Genomic DNA, 17,274 nt, shown 5'->3' with positions numbered 1-17,274 from the left:
GACCTTCCAAGATGCATCACTTCGCATTTATCCAGGATGAACTCCATCTGCCACCTCTCAGCCCATCTCTGCATCCTGTCAATATCACGCTGCAGCCTAAAACAGCCCTCTATACTGTCAATGACACTTCCAACTTTTGTGTCGTCTGCAAACTTGCTAACCCATCCTTCAATCTCCTCGTTCAAGTCATAAATAAAAATTACAAAGAGCCCAAGAACAGAGCCCTGTGGACCACCACTCACCACTGAATTCCAGGCAGATACTTTCCTTCCACTACCACTCGCTGTCTTCTGTCGACCAGCCAATTCTGTATCCAGACAGCTAAGTTTCCCTGTATCCAATTCCTCCTGACCTTCTGAACGAGCCTACCCATGGGGAACCTTATCAAATGCCTTGCTGAAGTCCATATACGCCACATCCACAGCTCGACCCTCTTCAACTTGTCTAGTAACATTCTCGAAGAACTCAATAAGATTTGTGAGGGGTGACCTGCCCCTCACAAAGCCGTGCTGACTGCATTTAATCAAGCCATGATCTTCCAGATGGTCATAAATCCGATAGTTCTTCTGCAACATGCAACCCTGTGTTACAGACAAGTCACATTTTAGAAACAGCGCTTTAAGTGTTGGCGATATCATTACATTACAGCTAACTCATGTTTAAAAGTTTGCACTTTAGAAACAGTGTCCCCAATTTGTCAATCGTGTTAACAAAATGCGCATTATGGCAGAATAACCTGTACTCCTTAAATTGTCCTTTTTATTATTGAAGTCCTTGGTGTCCATGCCTTGTGAAGCACCTTAAAGACACCTTTGTATATGAAAGATATCATATAAATATGATTTATTGTGAAGAGATGGCTGAAGCTTCAATGCTCTTTGTAGCTGTCATGAATAATATTTTAATGAATGAAAACACTGCATCTCCTGGCACAGGCAGCAGTCACTCATCAGTGGCTAACTATTTATCATGTCTTTTTATAAGGCAAAGCCTCCAGAGTTGGTGGAGAGCCAGGGATTACCAGAGCCGTGCTCACAAAGATACAGGTAAATGTCATTGCAATGTTGGCAATCTTTCCGCTTGCAGATGGCGCTTTGGAGAGTTCACTTGTTGCGGCCACCTTCCCGTGAATGAACAGGAACCTTGGTAAGACGTTGTCGGTGTATTTTGCAGTTGCACAATACCCTGGCTGATAAAGCAAAGTCGAGAGTGCAAAATAGTCAGTGCCTCAAATTAAGATATAAACATATTGTGCAACACCCATTAGTTCACATGTTTATGCAATATAATGAGTAGATAATTAAAACTAAATACAGCAAAGTTTGTTTTAACTGACGCCTAATGAACTGGCATTCTTGATAAACTGGGAAAACTTTTATACACCTGAAATGGCGGAAGTTTATTGTACTATCATGATCTCCGAGTAATCAGTTGAGCGTCCAAGTGAGAAGGCCCTCTGCTGCTAAGTTTTATTTAGGGCAAGGTTGCATTACTATGTAAGGGATTTAGCCTGGAAATAAAGTATAACAGTGATGTGTGTACTCCCTGCATTACGTTTCTATTACTCTGTGTTTTTACATTGATTATGTGGAGCTCTTGATCAGCGGCATACTCCTGGTCCCGTAGTTGCCCATTAGTAAAATTTTTGTTGTAGTTAACATAGGAGTAGGCCATTCAGCCCATTAAACTTGTCCCACCATTCAACACAATGAGGGCTGCACAAATACTTCAATGCCTTTTACTCTCTACACCATTGGTAATGAGAAATCTATCAATCTCTACCTTAATCATACTGAAAGACTGAACCTCCACAGTCCTCTATGGCCTAGGATTCCAAACGTTCACAACCTTCTGAGTAAAAAGACTTTCCTCATCTCAGACTTAAGTGGCATCTCCCTGATTTTTAAATTCTGCCCCCTAGTTCTAGCCTCCCCAGCCAGGGGAAACAGCTTACCTGCACCTTTTATTATTTTCGCATGTACCATGATACAGTGAAAAGTATTGTTTTGCATGGTATCCAGACAAATCATACCTTACGTAAGTACAGAAAAGAGATAGACAGATCTCTCCCTCAATGTCAGCAAAATGAAGGAACTGTTCATTGGCTTCAGGAAGCAGAATGCAGAATATCATGTTGCAACTGCAGAAAAATGGCAGAGAAAGATCAACTCTAATATGAGAGAGGTCCATTCAGAAGTCTGATAACAGTAGGAAGGAGCTGTTCTTAAATCTTTTGGTACATGTTTTCTAACTCTTATATTTTCTGCCCAGTGGAAGAGGGTGGAAAAGGGTGTAACTGGGTTCGGAGAAGGCTTTGATTATGTTGGCTGCTTGCCCGAGGCAATTAGAAGTATAGATGGAGTCAGTGGATGGACAGTGAGATTGGTTTTCATAATGGACTGGGCAGGCTTTCGTGATGGACTGGACTGTGTTCACAAATCTGTAATTTCTTGCAGTCTTGGGCCGAGCAGTTGCTGTACCAAGCTGTGATGCATCTGGATAGGGTGCTTCCTATGGTATTTCTATAAAAATTGGTAAGAGTCATTCCGGACATGCCAAATTTCTTTAGCCTTCTGAGGAAGTAGAGGCATTGGTGTACTTTCTGGTGTGGATGGACCAGGATAGATCATTGGTGATATTTACTCCAAGGAGCTTGAAGCTCTTGACCAATTTCACATCAGAACCATTGATACAGACAGGGGCACGTCTTCCACTTCGCTTCCTGAAGTCAATGAACAGGTCCTTAATTTTGCTGACATTGAGGGATAGATCTGTCTATCTCCTTTCTGTAGTCTGTTTCATCATTGTTTGAGATCCAGCCCTCTACACTGGTGTCATCAGCAAATTTGTAAATAGAGTTCGAGCTGAATTTGGCCACACATTAGTGAGTGTGTAAGGGGCTGAGAATGCAGCCTTACAGGGCACTGGTGTTGAGGATTATCGGGGAGGAGGTGTTGCTGCCGATCCTAGCTGATTGCAGTCTGTGGGTCAGGAAGTCGAGGATCCAGTTGCAGAGAGGGGAGCAGAGTCCTAGGTCTCGGAGCTTGAAGATGAGTTTGATTGGAACTATGGTTTTGAAGGCTGAGCTAAAGTCAGTAAATAGGAGTCTGACATAGGTGTCCTTGTTATCCAGATGTTCCAGGATGAGTGTGGGGCCAGGTAGATGGAGTGGACCTATTGCAATTATAGGTGAGTTATTATGGATCAGGGCAATCTGGGAGGCAGGAGTTGATGTGTGCCATTAGCCTCTTAAGCACTTTATAATGATGGATGACAGAGCCACTGGACGGTAGTCATTATGGCGCGTTGCCTGATTTTTCTTTGGCACCAGGATGATAGCAGTCTTCTTGAAGAAGGTGGGAACCTCACAGCGTAGTAAGAACAGGCTAAAGATGTCTGTAAATACTCCCGCCAGCTGGTCTGGCAGGATCTGAGTGCACAGCCAGGGACTCCATCCGGGCCAGTCGCTTTCTGTGGGTTCACCCTGGAGAAGGCCAAACCTGTGGGTACAGGTACACCCCAGGCTGTCAGGGCACGTGACATCATTTCACTGACCTGTTCAAAGTAAGTATAGAATGCATCAAGATCATCAGGGAGGGATGTATTGTTATCCACAATTCTACTCTGCTTTGTAGTTCCTTTTATAATGTAAGCCTTGCCACAGTCAGTGTGTTTGTATGTGGTTGTGGGAGAATTGTTAGATTCGTGGCAGCCATTGTCACATATTAAAAGCCCGGAAGCCATTTTGAATCTCATCTTGGTGCCTGCTTACTAAAGGCCTATGTTTCCCATGCCCAGCTAAGATAGTTGGCCTTGCAGTTGTACTGATACCTGATAAACAAATTATTTCCTTGCATGGGATTATTCTTCTCTTTGCAAGGACCTATTGTATACTAACACCTGCTTATCAGCTACTAACTGACGCTGTCGAGACATTACGTGATTGAAGCTAATGACTGGGCAAGGTGCCTAGCTTGCTCATTATCCTGCAATAAAGGGTTTGCTAATTGTTAAACAATTGTAACCTATATAATCATGCTACTCTCTGTACCTCGTCAGAGTGACTTGTGACCATTCGGTCGACTTGTCTCTCCCCATGAGCTGACAAATAAACCAGTGTGTGATTCGTCACTTCTAAATTGGAGCAAGTCACCCACCGCAGGATTTTCTTCTAACCCCAACAGTGGTTAATCTGGGACTCTAGTCTGGTATTGTCACTTGGCATCTCTGATGGCTTTGTGAAGATTGTACCTGGATTTCCTGTGTAAGTCAGGGTCACACATATTGAAAACCACAGACCTAGACTTCAGTAGGGAGTAGATCACCGGGTTCATCCATGGTTTCCGGTTGGGAAACACTTGGATTAACTTCTTTGGCATGCAGTCCTCTGCGTGCTCACTGGTGATGTGATGGTAGTGGCACACTCATTTAGGTTGGCCGCTGGGTTCTTGAATATGAACCAGTTCACTGACTCCAAGCAGTCACGTAGGAGTTCATCCATTACCTCAGATCAGCACGGTGCACCTTTCTGTACCAGATCCTCATGCTTCAGTTACTGCTTATAAACCAAGAGATGGAGTACAACCTTATGGTCTGATTTACCAAAATACAGACAGGGAATGGAGCGGTAGGTGTCTTTGGTTGTGATGGGCCTGCTCTGTCTATCCATCTATGTTACAGGTTAATTATTACAGATTATTACTATCTGTAGGACATTGTATGTAATTTTCAACAATGCCATCTTCCTGAACTACAAAATGTGTCGCATGGGCTATGATATTTTAATTTGTGATTAAATGCATCCTATCACTGTCTTAGTATAGAATAGGCCACCACAAATTTACAAATGAGAAAACTGTTTCCTTCCCTTGTTATCAAATTGTCTTGGAAGAATTGAAATTCCATCATTTTTTTTGGAGAATGAGTTGGATTGTGTAATGCATATGTTGAGTCTGTTTATAAATGTGCACCTTTTTACATTGGTTTAAAATTTGTGACCTCTAGTGGCTGTAAAAAGCTTTGCAATATCTGCAAAGATTCGTTCACCCACAAAATGTGACAGCTTTAAAGCTTTATATCTTCCCCGTCCCTCCAGTACCCACTAGAAATTCTTCTTCTCATCTAACAAGGTTGAATGAACAGAGCTCCCATAGCTGTAGAGGATCGCCGTCAAACAGGAAACAACTACCAGCTTTACAATTCTGTTTTAAAAGGTGTAGAACAGGATTATCAGCCTCGGTGATGCAGGAAAGTGAATTCTGATGCAGCAAAGAGGAGTGAATTATGTGGAGGTGACAGAGTCTGGCAGGGGAGAGAAGCTATCATTAAAACACAAGAACTGGGGATGCTGCAAATCAGAAACAAAAAGCAGAACTTACTGGAAAAGCTCAACAGATCTAACAGCAACTGTGGAGAGAAATCAGAGTTAATGTTTCGGGTTCAATGACCCTTAGAACATAGAATAGTACAGCATGGTACAGTCCTTCGGCCCTTGATGTTATGCTGGCCTCTTATCCTATTCTAAGATCAGACTAACCTACATACCCTTCATTGTACTATCCTCCATTTGCCTATTCAAGAATTGCTTAAATGTCCCGTATGTATCTGACTCTGTTACCACTGCTGGCAGTGCATTCCACGCACCCACCACTCTCTGTGTAAAGAACCCACCTCAGACTTCTCCCCTAAACCGTCCTCCAATTACCTTAGAGTTATGACCCCTCATGATAGACGTTTCCGCCATGGGTAAACGTCTCTAATTATCCACTCTATCTATGCCTCGCATCATCTTGTACACCTCTATCGAATCACCTCTCATCCTTCTTCGCCCTAATGAAAAAAGCCCTGGCTCCCTCAACCTTTCTTCATAAGACATGCCCTTCAGTCCAGGCAGCAGCCTGGTAAACCTCTCTGCACCCTCTGTAAAGCTTCCACATCTTTCTGATAATGAGGTGACCAGAACTGAACACAAAATTCCAAGTGTAGTCTAACCAGGGCTCTGTGGAGCTGCAGTATAACCTCACGGCTCTTAAACTCAATCCCCCTGCTCATGAAAACCAACACGCCATATACCTTCTGAACAATCCTATCAACTTGGGTGGCAACTTTGAGGGATCTATGGACATGGACCGCAAGATCCCTCTGTTCCTCCACACTGCCAAGAATCCTGCCTTTAACCGTGTATTTCGTATACAAATTTGAACTTCCAAAATTAGTCACTTCACACTTTTCCAGGTTGAACCCCATCTGTCACTTATTAGCCCAGCTCTGCATCCTGTCAATGTCCCATTGCAACCTACAACAGCCCTCCACACTATCCACAACTCCACCAACCTTTGCGTCATCGGCAAATTTACTAACCCACCCTTCCAATTCCTCAAACAAGTCATTTGTAACAATCACAAAGAGCAGAGATCCCAGAACCGATCCCTGTGGAACACCATTAGTCACTGAGCTCCAGGCTGAATACTTTCCTACTACCACCCTCTGTCTTCTATGAGCCAGACAATTCTGTATCCAAACAGCCAAATTTCCCTGTATCCCATACCTCCTTACTTTCTGCATGAGCCTACCATGGGGAACCTTATCAAGCACCTTGCTAAAATTCATATACACCACATCCACTGCTCTACCTTCATCAATGTGTTTTGTCATATCCTCAAAGAATTCAGTAAGGCTTGTGAGGCATGACCTGCCCCTTGCAAAGCCATGCTGACTATCTCTAATCAAATTATGGTTTTCCAAACAGTCATAAATCCTGTCTTCCAGAATCCTCTCCAATAATTTGCCCACCACAGACGTCAGACTGACTAGCCTGTAATTCCCAGGGTTATCCCTATTCCCTTTCTTGAACAAGGGAATAACATTTGCCACCCTCCAATCATCTGGTACTACTCCAGTGGACAGTGAGAATACAAAGATCATCATCAAAGGTGCAGCAATCTCTTCCCTCACTTCCTGTAGTGACCTTGGGTATATCCCATCTGGCTCAGGGGATTTATCTATCTTTTATGTTTTTCAAATTTTTCAGCACTTCCTCCGTCTTAATGTTAACCTGTTCAAGCATATCAGTCTGTTTCACACTGTCCTCAGAAATGTCAAGGTCCCTCTCAGTAGTGAATACTGAAGCAGAGTACTCATTAAGGACCTCCTCTACTTCCTCTGACTTCAGGTGCAAGTTCCCTCTATTATCCCTGATTGGCCCTACCCTCACTCTGGCCATCCTGTTGTTCCTCACATAAGCCTTAGGGTTTTCCTTAATCCTACCTGCTAAAGCTTTCTCATGCCCCCTTCTAGCTCTTCTAAGTCCATTCTCATTTCCTTCCTGGCTACCTTGTAACCCTCTAGGGCCCTGTCTGCACCTTGCTTCCTCAACCTTAAGTAAACTTCCTTCTTCCTCTTGACTAGAAGTTTCACATCCCTTGTCACCCAAGGTTCCTTCACCCTACCATCCTGTCCTTGCCTCAGTGGGACAAACCTATTCAGCACTATCAGCAAGTGCTCCCTGAATAACCTCCACATTTCTGCCGTGCATTTCCCTGAGAACATCTGTTCTCAATGTAGGCATCCCAGTTCCTGCCTAATAGCATTGTAATTCCCCCTCCCCCAGTTAAATACTTTCCCATACCATCTGCTCCTATTCCTTTCCATGACAAAGCAAATGTCAGGGAGTTGTGATCACTGTCACTGAAATGCTTTCCCACTGAGAGATCGAACACCTGGCATAGTTTATTGCCCAGCACAAAATCCAATATGGCCTCCCCTCTAGTCGCCTATCTATATATGGCTTCAGGAACCCTTCCTGGACACACTTGACAAAAACTGCTCCATTCAAACTATTTTAACTAAGGAGGTTCCAATCAATATTAGGGAAGTTAAAGCCACCCATGACAACAACCCTGTTACTTCTGCCCTTTTCCAAACTCTGCCTCCCAATCTGCTCCTCCATGTTTCTGTTGCTGTGGGGTGGGGGAGGGTGGGGGGGTCGAGTCTGTAGAAAACTATCAATAAAGTGACTGCTCCTTTCCTGTTTCTGCCTTCCACCCATACTGACTCTGCAGACAAACTCTCCTTGCCAACCTCCCTTTCTGCAGGTGTTATACTATCCCTGATTAGCAATGCCACTCCCCCACCTCTTTTTACCTCCCCCAACCCCTTCCTTTTGAAACATCTGAACCATGGAACATCCAAAGACCATTCCCACCACTGTGATAACAACACCATAGTTCCAAGTACTGATCCATGCTCTGAGTTCTTACCCTCATTCCTGATACTTCTTGCATTAAAATAGACGCACTTAAGCCCATCACACTGACTGCACCTTTGCCCTATCAGCTGTCTATCCCTCCTCACAGACTCACTGCATGCTGCATCTGTCTGTTCACTATCTACTCTATCATCTGATCTGTAGCTCCAGTTCCCACCCCACTGCCAATCTAGTTTAAACCCTCCCGAAGAGCCCTAGCAAACCTTCCTGCCCAGGGTATCGGTGCCCCTCCAGATCAGGTGCAACCTGTCCTTCTTGTACAGGTCCCACCTTCCCCAGAAGTTATCTCAATTATCCATATACCTGAAGCCCTCCCTCCTACACCAGCTCTGCAGCCACGTGTTCATCTGCACTCACTCTGTGTTCCTAGCCTCACTAGCCTGTGGCACTGGTACCAATCCTGAGATTACTCCTTTGCTTGTTCTGCCTTCTAGCTTCCAACCTAACTCCCTATATTCTCTCTTCAGGTCCTCCTCCCTTTCCCTACCTATGTTATTGGTACCGATGTATACCACGACTTCTGGCTGCTCTCCCACCCCCTTATAAATCCTGTAGACTCGATCTGAGACATCCCTGACCCTGGCACCCAGGAGACAACATACCATCCAGGAGTCTCGCTCGTGACCACAGAATCTCTTGTCTGTCCCTCTCACCATTGAATCTCCTATTCTCCCCTCTTCCGTTCCGAGCCACGTAGTCAGGCTCAGTGCCAGAGACCTGGCCACTGTGGCTTTCCCCAGTAGGCCGTCCCCCAACAGTATCCAAAGCAGTATACTTATTATTGAGGGGAATAGCCATTGGTGTCTCTGCATTGACTGCCTATTTCCTTTCCCTCTCCTGAAAGTCACCCAGCTACCTTTATCCTCTAACTTAGGTGTGACTACCTCCCTATAACTCCTCTCTATCAGCCCCTCAGCCTCCCGAATGATCCGAAGTTTGTCCAGCACCAGTTCCCTAACGCGGTCTATGAGGAGCTGGGGTCGAGTGCGTTTCTCACAGGCGGAGTCAACACAGACACTAGTGATCTGTATCTCCCACATCCTGAAGGAGGAACATGCAACTGCCCTCGCCTCCATCCCCCTCTGTTCTAAAATGCCAAGAGAGATTGAATAAATGAAAAAAAAAACAACAAAAAGCCTTACCTTACCAATCCTCCACACACGGTGTTTTTATTTGGTTAGAGGAGGAGGATGGGTGGGAGACACTACACTTGTAGTGTCCTGGGTTTAGCCACAGCCCAAATATATCAGTTCATGTGCCCAGTAATCCCCATCCCCGTGTCTGCGTCCACTCCTGTTGAGCTTTCGCGAGGTAAGTCTTTAAGAGGAAAGCTTACATTCCTGGTCCTCGCTCTCACTGGTCCCGCTGCTGAGGAAGGAAGCTATCATTCTCAGTTTAAGTTGAGTTGATGCTTGTATCTCAAGCTGGTTCCCTTTAGCCATCTGGCTCCCTTAACATGAACAAGAGATCAAGGCATTGCTTAAGTGAAAACTCTGCAATTGATGCATCTTGAGCCCTTGGAAACTTCTTTCACAAAGGGATCCTAACTGAGACGAACACCTCCTCTTTTGACTGTCCAACCTGCCTCATTTGTATGCTGGTATACTGTCTGTCACCATGTAGAGTTATTCAAAATCACGAGGGGTCAGGGGAATCACTGTTCCCAGTTGTGGAAAACCCAGATCAAGTGGGCACAGGTATAAGTTAATTGGCAAACGAAGCAACAGTGGTAAGAGGGAAAGGTTTATCACACAGTGTGTGTTTAGGATCTGCACTGTAATACCTGAGATTTTGTGGTGGAGCCAGATTTAATCGAGGCATTCAGGAAGGAATTGAGTTGTTATCTGAATAAGAACAATGTGCAGGGCTTCCATGAGAAGGCATTGTTCAGAGAGCCAACGCAGAGACAATGGGGCTGAATGGCCTTCTGAGATTCTGTTAAGTATCTGATGGTAACACTTGGTATTTTTTTAAAATAAAATGAAATTTCTGGTCACGAAATAAACTCATTCTTGAAATACCTCACTGTGTACACCTTTAGCTGTTGAAGCAATATTTGGAGTGTGATATAGAAACTGGTAAAGGAATGCAGTGTTTGTAACCTTTATTATTTGATAAGAGCCAGTGGAAACTCTCAACCAGCTCAAATATTTACTTCACATTTAGACTGGATAGTGAGAACAGAGCAGCAATTTCTTGTCACATGTATTTTTACAAAAAAAATACTGAAAAGCTTGATAAGCCGCCATCCCATGGCACCTGTGTTAATGACCTAAGGCAGATAAGAACAAGTAAAAATTAAAGCAAAGTTCATCTCAGATCAGTTTCACTTCAGGGAAAAGCCAATTAAGACGATAAACCCTGCTTTCCCACCTTTTCAACCCAGAAGTGATGTGTGGTTTGTCACCCAGCTGTAGATTTGACTGGATAGCGTATATTTTTCTTGTCACCTTTCCTTGTCCTTCAGAATGGAGGAGAATGGTTTTTTTATTCATGTTGTGTGTTCCACAGGTTTGTGAAAGGCCCCTCATGTATCTATTAGATACTCCCGGCGTCTTTTCTCCACGTATAGAAAGTTTGGAAGTTGGAATGAAACTGGCACTCTGTGGTATGCTTTGATCTTCTGTGTTTATTAACAGAAACCTGTGTGCAGCTAACATGTTATTATGGAGGTAAACACTGAGAACTGTGAACTAATATGATGTTAACCTTTTAAAAGTGCATGCAGGGCAAAATTTCCAATCAGCATTGGGCTTATATTGAGCTGAGTGAGATTCTTTCAGCAGTCAAAGAACTAAAACCTGTTATTCTGTCTTTAAAAGATAACTTTTATTAGATTCTCCGTGCATTTTCTGTTGGAGTCATATCTGGCAGAAAGGAATGTGGTTGAGGTTGTTGGAGGTCAATCATTTCGGCTCCAGGACATCACTGCAACTTTCTCAAGCTAGGTATTTTCAAACCTGTGTTCGGAGATGTTATTACACAGCTCTGGAGCAGCTGGGACTTGATCCTGGGTATCCTGGATCAGAGAGAGGGAGACTACCACTTCACCACAACACCCCTTGGTTTCCCTAACTAATGTCTAAGGCCCCGTCATCCTCAACACTTATAGAGTCATAGAGATGTACAGCATGGAAACAGACCCTTCGGTCCAACCTGTCCATGCCGACCAGATATCCCAACCCAATCTAGTCCTACCTGTCAGCACCCGGCCCATATTCCTCCAAACCCTTCCTATTCATATACCCCTCCAAATGCCTTTTAAATGTTGCAATTGTACCAGCCTCCACCGCTTCCTCTGGTAGCTCATTCCATACACGCACCACCCTGTGAGTGAAAAACTTGCCCCTTAGGTCTGTTTTATGTCTTTCCTCTCTCACCCTAAACCTATGCCCTCTAGTTCTGGACTCCCCCACCCCCAGGGAAAAGTCTTTGTCTATTTATCCTATCCATGCCCCTCATGGTTTTAGAAATCTTTATAAGGTCACCCCTCAGCCTCCAGGGAAAACAGCCCTAGCCTACTCAACCTCTCCTATAGCTCAAATCCTCAAACCCTGGCAACATCCTTGTAAATCTTTTCTGAACCCTTTTACGTTTCACAACATCTTTCCGATAGGAAGGAGACCAGAATTGCATGCAATATTCCAACAGTGGCTTAACCAATGTCCTGTACAGCTGCAACATGACCTCCCAACTCCTGTACTCAATACTTTGACCAATAAAGGAAAGCATACCAAACATCTTCTTCACTATCCTATCTACCTGCGACTCCACTTTCAAGGAGCTATGAACCTGTACTCCAAGGTCTCTTTGTTCAGCAACACCCTCTAGGACCTTACCATTAAGTGTGTAAGTCCCGCTAAGATTTGCTTTCCCAAAATGCAGCACCTCACATTTATCTGAATTAAACTCCATCTGCCACTTCTTAGCCCATTGGCCCATCTGATCAAGATCCCATTGTAATCTGAGGTAACCTTCTTCGCTGTCCACTACACCTCCAATTTTGGTGTCCTCTGCAAACTTACTAACTGTACCTCTTATGCTTGCATCCAAATCATTTATGTAAATGACAAAACGTATAGGACCCAGCACCGATCCTTGTGGCACTCCACTGGTCACAGGCCTCCAGTCTGAAAAACAACCCTCCACCACCACCCTCTGTCTTCTACCTTTGAGCCTGTTCTGTATCCAAATGGTGAGTTCTCCCTGTATTCCATGAGATCTAAGCTTGCTGACTTCATTAATTAACTTCCCCCCATCGTAAGATCAGAAGTGGGGATGTTCACTGATGATTACACAATGGTCAGCACGACTCCTCAGGTACTGAAGCAGTCCAGGTAGCATGCAAAGGCCATCTCGAACAATAGAAATGTAACCTGTGATAAAACAGAGAATGCTGGAGAAACTCAGCAGGTCTGGCAGCATCTGAGGAGGGAGAAACAGAGTTAACATTTCCATCCAGTGACCCTTCGTCGAAACTTTGGACTCTTCCAAGGAAGAGTCTTTGGACTTGAAATATTAACCTTATTTTTCTCTTCACAAATGCTGCCAGACTTGCTGTGTTTCTCCAGCATTCTGGTTTTATTTCAAGCATCTATAGCCGTTTGCTTTTATGAAAATCTAACAATATTCCCTTGACATATACTGGCATCACCAGTGGCAACTACAGATATTCACTCCCTCCATCACTGAAGCACAGTAGCAGCAGTGTGTACCAACTACAACAGGCACTGCAGTAACTCACCAAGGCTCAGTATATACCTTTCAAACCCATGACCAATGCCATCTAGAAGGACAGGCCCAGCAGATACATTGGAACACCACCCTCTGAAAGTTCCCCTTCAAACCACTGACCATCCTGACTGGGATAATCTATTGCTGTTTCTTGGTATTACTGGGTCAAAATCCTATGGAATGCCCTCCCTTGTGACATTGTGGATGTAACAACGCCAAACGATCAGCAACAGTTCAAGGCAGCTCAGCACCTATCTTCGGGTGAGCTGTTAAACCTAAGATCCTGTCTGTAGATGTAAAAGGTCCCATAGAAATATGGGAGTTCTTCAAGTGGGTCACCAATAACACTCAACCAATACTGAAGAAAAAAATATCTGGCTGTTCATCTCCTTGATATTTGTGGAATCCTGCTGCCTGTTAACTAGCTGTTGAGCAGAGTGACTACACTTTATTAGTACTCAATTGGCAATGAACTACTTTGGGTCATGAGCATCTAAAAAGTGTTCCCTCAATGCAAGATTTTTCTTTCTTTCCTTCTTATTTAGTAACTTTGTCATTTGCATTTCCCACAGGAACTATATTGGACCACTTGGTAGGAGAAGAAATAATTGCAGATTATCTACTTTTCACGCTGAATAAACAACAGAAGTTTGAGTAAGAGTTATTTTACAACCACTTTTTGAAGTGGATTAATTCCTAACGGTTCATACACTGGACTGAATGTTGCATTTCCACATGCTGTAATCTGAATGGAAGGGTGTTTTTTATGCTGCATACTCTGGACAATAATGATCTTGGAATTGTTTGGATAGTTATGTCTAAATTGGGGCGAACACATCATCTAAATACTTCCTGTTTCATTAATCACTCAACTGCTAAATATTCAGATTCTTTAATTGTAAGTCTGTATGTCCCTCTGGCTCTAATATGTATATGCTTCTTGATGGATAGGACATTGAACATTACAGCACAGTACAGGCCCTTCGGCCCTCAATGTTGTGCAGACCTGTGGAACCAATCTGAAGCCCGTCTATCCTACACTATTCCATTTTCATCCATATGTTTATCCAATAACCATTTAAATGCCCTTAAAGTTGGCGATGGGCATGTACGAAGGGGATGCAAACCTCGGTTCATTGTTGCATTCACATTTACATCATTTGGATGTACAAATGTGTACAAGAACCCCAGATCTGATTCACTCCGCTGTAAAATGCTGCTTCTTAGTAGATAATCAGGTGGCTCAGCAACAACAGAGCTCGGGTGTGGGGAAATGCAAACGTAATATCCATTTTCCTGATTCTGCCTATCATCCTCCAGACCATCATACCTGAGATCCACTTTTGCTGGTTTTCATTGAATTGATTTTCATTGAATGTTTGTTTGTGTGGAGAAACTGAGTGGCAGGAGGGGAGTAATCATTTACCCAGTGGAAGAAAATCACGCTGGTTCCTGTTTCTAACTACTGTTTACATGCGTGCTGCTTGGGAGTATGGTAACATTTAGTAAAGATGAGATCAGGCAGTTCCACATCCCAGTTCAAGCCTGCGCATCTTTGGACTGTGGGAGGAAACCGGAGGAAATCCGCACAGACACAGGGCCAAAGTGCAAACTCCTCATAGACAGTTCCCTGAGGCTGGAATGACTGGTGGGTTGCTCAGTTTATTACCACCACCGCACCCAGAAACCACCTCCCCCTCCACAGCCTAGATTGTGTGCACAAATACCCTACTGTTTCAGAGTGCAGTACTGAGCCAAGCCTGGCACTAAAAGGAACACATTCATTAGCTGTTTGTGAAATAATTGAATTAGATTTGGGTTCAGATTATTCAAGAGGCTGCTGTGCCTGTCTTCCAGTTACGTTGAGCGATATCAGCTGGGAGAGCCTTGTGATGATCTGCAGACTGTGCTCAAAAAAATAGCCGTCAAACTCGGCAAGACACAGAAAGTAAAAGCCATCACTGGTGTTGGTAGGTAGTACATTATCAAACTTTTATTCCTAACTGAAATTAAATCCAACTTCCTTCGAAAAGTAAGAGATTCATGCTGATAAAGTACACAATATCAAATCATTAAATCATTTCCTATGTTAGAGTTACCTATTGCGCTAGCATTGTATATTTAGATCAGATAATTAAAAGCATGCATATTTTTTCAAGTTGAGTAATAATTCACACTTTAGAATGAAATACCCAAATGTGTTGGTGCCTCCTTATTAATGTTTGATGTGATTAGCGTCTGATGGCATTTAATTGAAGTTGTACATGGCTGAATTGAAATTACTGTCTGTGCTGCAATTTCTAGGTGACATTAACATTCTCATGCCAAACTACAGTGCAGCTGCATATGACTTCATCAGGGCATTCCGGAAAGGTGAACTGGGAAAGGTCATGCTGGACTGACGTTAACGCATCTAGCTTTAAACAATGAAGAGCAGAACATCTTACCAAAGATTTGACATGGCCAGTGCTCCATTGTGGGAAATATCTGCATCACAGTGTATTGGAGCACTTCTTAAAACACCTTTCACGTCATGTGAAATACTAATACAAAAATGAAAGTTACCTGACTGATGAACATGTGGAGCATGGCTGCTTTATATTCAAAGTTGAAGGGTTTCATTCTCAGTGAGTTTTGGGAATGACAACCAAATAAAGCCGGGGACTCTTGTACAAATGCCTAATGTTTGGAAACAGCCTGAATATAATACTCATGACAAAAATAAAGAACTGAACAATAAACCCATCACTGCTGCCTTTTCAGATCAGGTAAAAACTGAGTAGTTTTGGTTAAAAATATGCAGTGTAGTTTTCTGCAAGTCGGTCAAGATATCGACGCAGTCTTCAATAAAACTAGGTTACATGAAGAAGTTTCACAATTGCCCCATTTTTAGTCAAAATTAAGAAATGACTAACTTCAATTGTTTTTTTGAATATTAGTTAACATAGCAAGTGCTGACAGTGTCACAAGAAGATTTGATTTGAATAAATTAATGAACTTCAGTTGTATGCCCAGGTTCATTATACTGGTTGTGTTTACATTATCAATATTCATTCAAAACTTTAGACTCAGTAACTCCTTTCCATTTCATTGTCATCTTGTCTTTAGTATTTATCATTTTTAAGCAAGTATATATATTGTTAAAAGTTATTTAATTCCATCTTTTGTAATATTTTCTTATTGAATAGCTCCTCAGGAGCATATGTGCCCCATCACCACCCCTAACTTTTAGTTAATTATCTTTATTGTCCAAGATGAATTGTGGTCTGCTGTGTCAGAAGTGATTTTTGAAATGATTAAAGGTTTGCGTTTGCATAAAACGTGGTCGGTTATTTTGGTATGTCCTCTATGTGACAAACCTAAATTTGCTCTGCATTGTCCTAGATTCATTAGATTTGTTCTGTGTCCACTGGAAATTGTTCCATTTCGGTCCCTTCAGTGGCATTAGACTCTTGGGGTTCACTCTTGTGTCCAATCCATTCTTTAAAGATCACATTGTACTGTTGAATATGGAATGTATCACAATGCATTTAGATTCTTTTATCTATTCTGGGTGCAGCAGCCATTATTTAAATCAATATGAGACAGCACTAAAATCACCATTACGAAGTTTAATGCATTGAATTTCCGAATTCACTTTAGTTTTAGTGCAAGTCCAAATGACCTGTAATTCCCCTGTGGCAGCTAGAAGACACCCAGTTACCTTTGTGAAAATAACAAGTGGGTATAGTCCATTTACTAAAGGGATCGTGAAAAGTATGCTCATGTCCCCTCAGGTTGTGAATACTGTGGAGTTTTTTTTTTATACATTCAGCTCAAACATCAAACAAATTTACAGTAGGTAATGATGTGCTTTATCATGAAGCATGCGGCATCTTAACTCGATCACTATTTGTGTATTTCTGCCGCATTTGATGCTGTGTATAAAATATAAATTATGGAAAAGAGTAAAATAAAAATTAATTCAAGCGATTTTGAATCCATCACATCATTTGGCAAAAATAGTTCCTTTCCCCTGACCTATCATTGCTGCTTCCATTTTGTACTTTAACATGTCAGAGATGCACAGCGTGGCAACACACCCTTCAGTCCAACTCACCCATGCCAACCAGATATTCTAAATTAATCTAGTCCCATTTCCCAGCATTTGGCCCATATCCCCCTCTATACCCTTCTTCATGTACCCATCCAGATGCCTTTTAAATTTTGTAATTGTACCATCCTCCACTACCTTCTCAGGCAGTTCATTCAATATATGCACCACCCTCTGCATG

The 17,274-nt window shown here is 42.9% G+C and overlaps 1 protein-coding gene across 4 annotated transcripts in view; it reads left to right on the top strand.

The window, feature by feature from the left end:
• The window catches only part of mtg1 (mitochondrial ribosome-associated GTPase 1), a 33,202-nt gene that overhangs the window by 13,721 nt on the left and 2,207 nt on the right, over positions 1-17,274 (top strand). For 2 of the 4 annotated variants that reach the window (XM_087982352.1, XM_087982351.1), the window contains 4 exons: positions 985-1,046; positions 10,778-10,874; positions 13,573-13,654; positions 14,858-14,970. In XM_087982352.1, the coding sequence (XP_087838478.1) occupies positions 985-1,046; positions 10,778-10,874; positions 13,573-13,654; positions 14,858-14,970 (354 nt within the window). Of the gene's footprint in view, positions 1-984; positions 1,047-10,777; positions 10,875-13,572; positions 13,655-14,857; positions 14,971-15,304; positions 16,973-17,274 lie in introns of those variants that run through there. The other 2 variants (XM_087982354.1, XM_087982353.1) reach the window with 2 other exon arrangements.

Source organism: Chiloscyllium plagiosum, unplaced genomic scaffold, assembly GCF_037043375.1.
Source record: "Chiloscyllium plagiosum isolate Xiang-an unplaced genomic scaffold, Cpla_swu_hap1 HiC_scaffold_43, whole genome shotgun sequence".
In the NCBI taxonomy this organism is placed as follows: domain Eukaryota; kingdom Metazoa; phylum Chordata; class Chondrichthyes; order Orectolobiformes; family Hemiscylliidae; genus Chiloscyllium; species Chiloscyllium plagiosum.
Note: the sequence above shows the minus strand (reverse complement) of the source record. Positions and strands in the feature narration are given on the sequence as shown.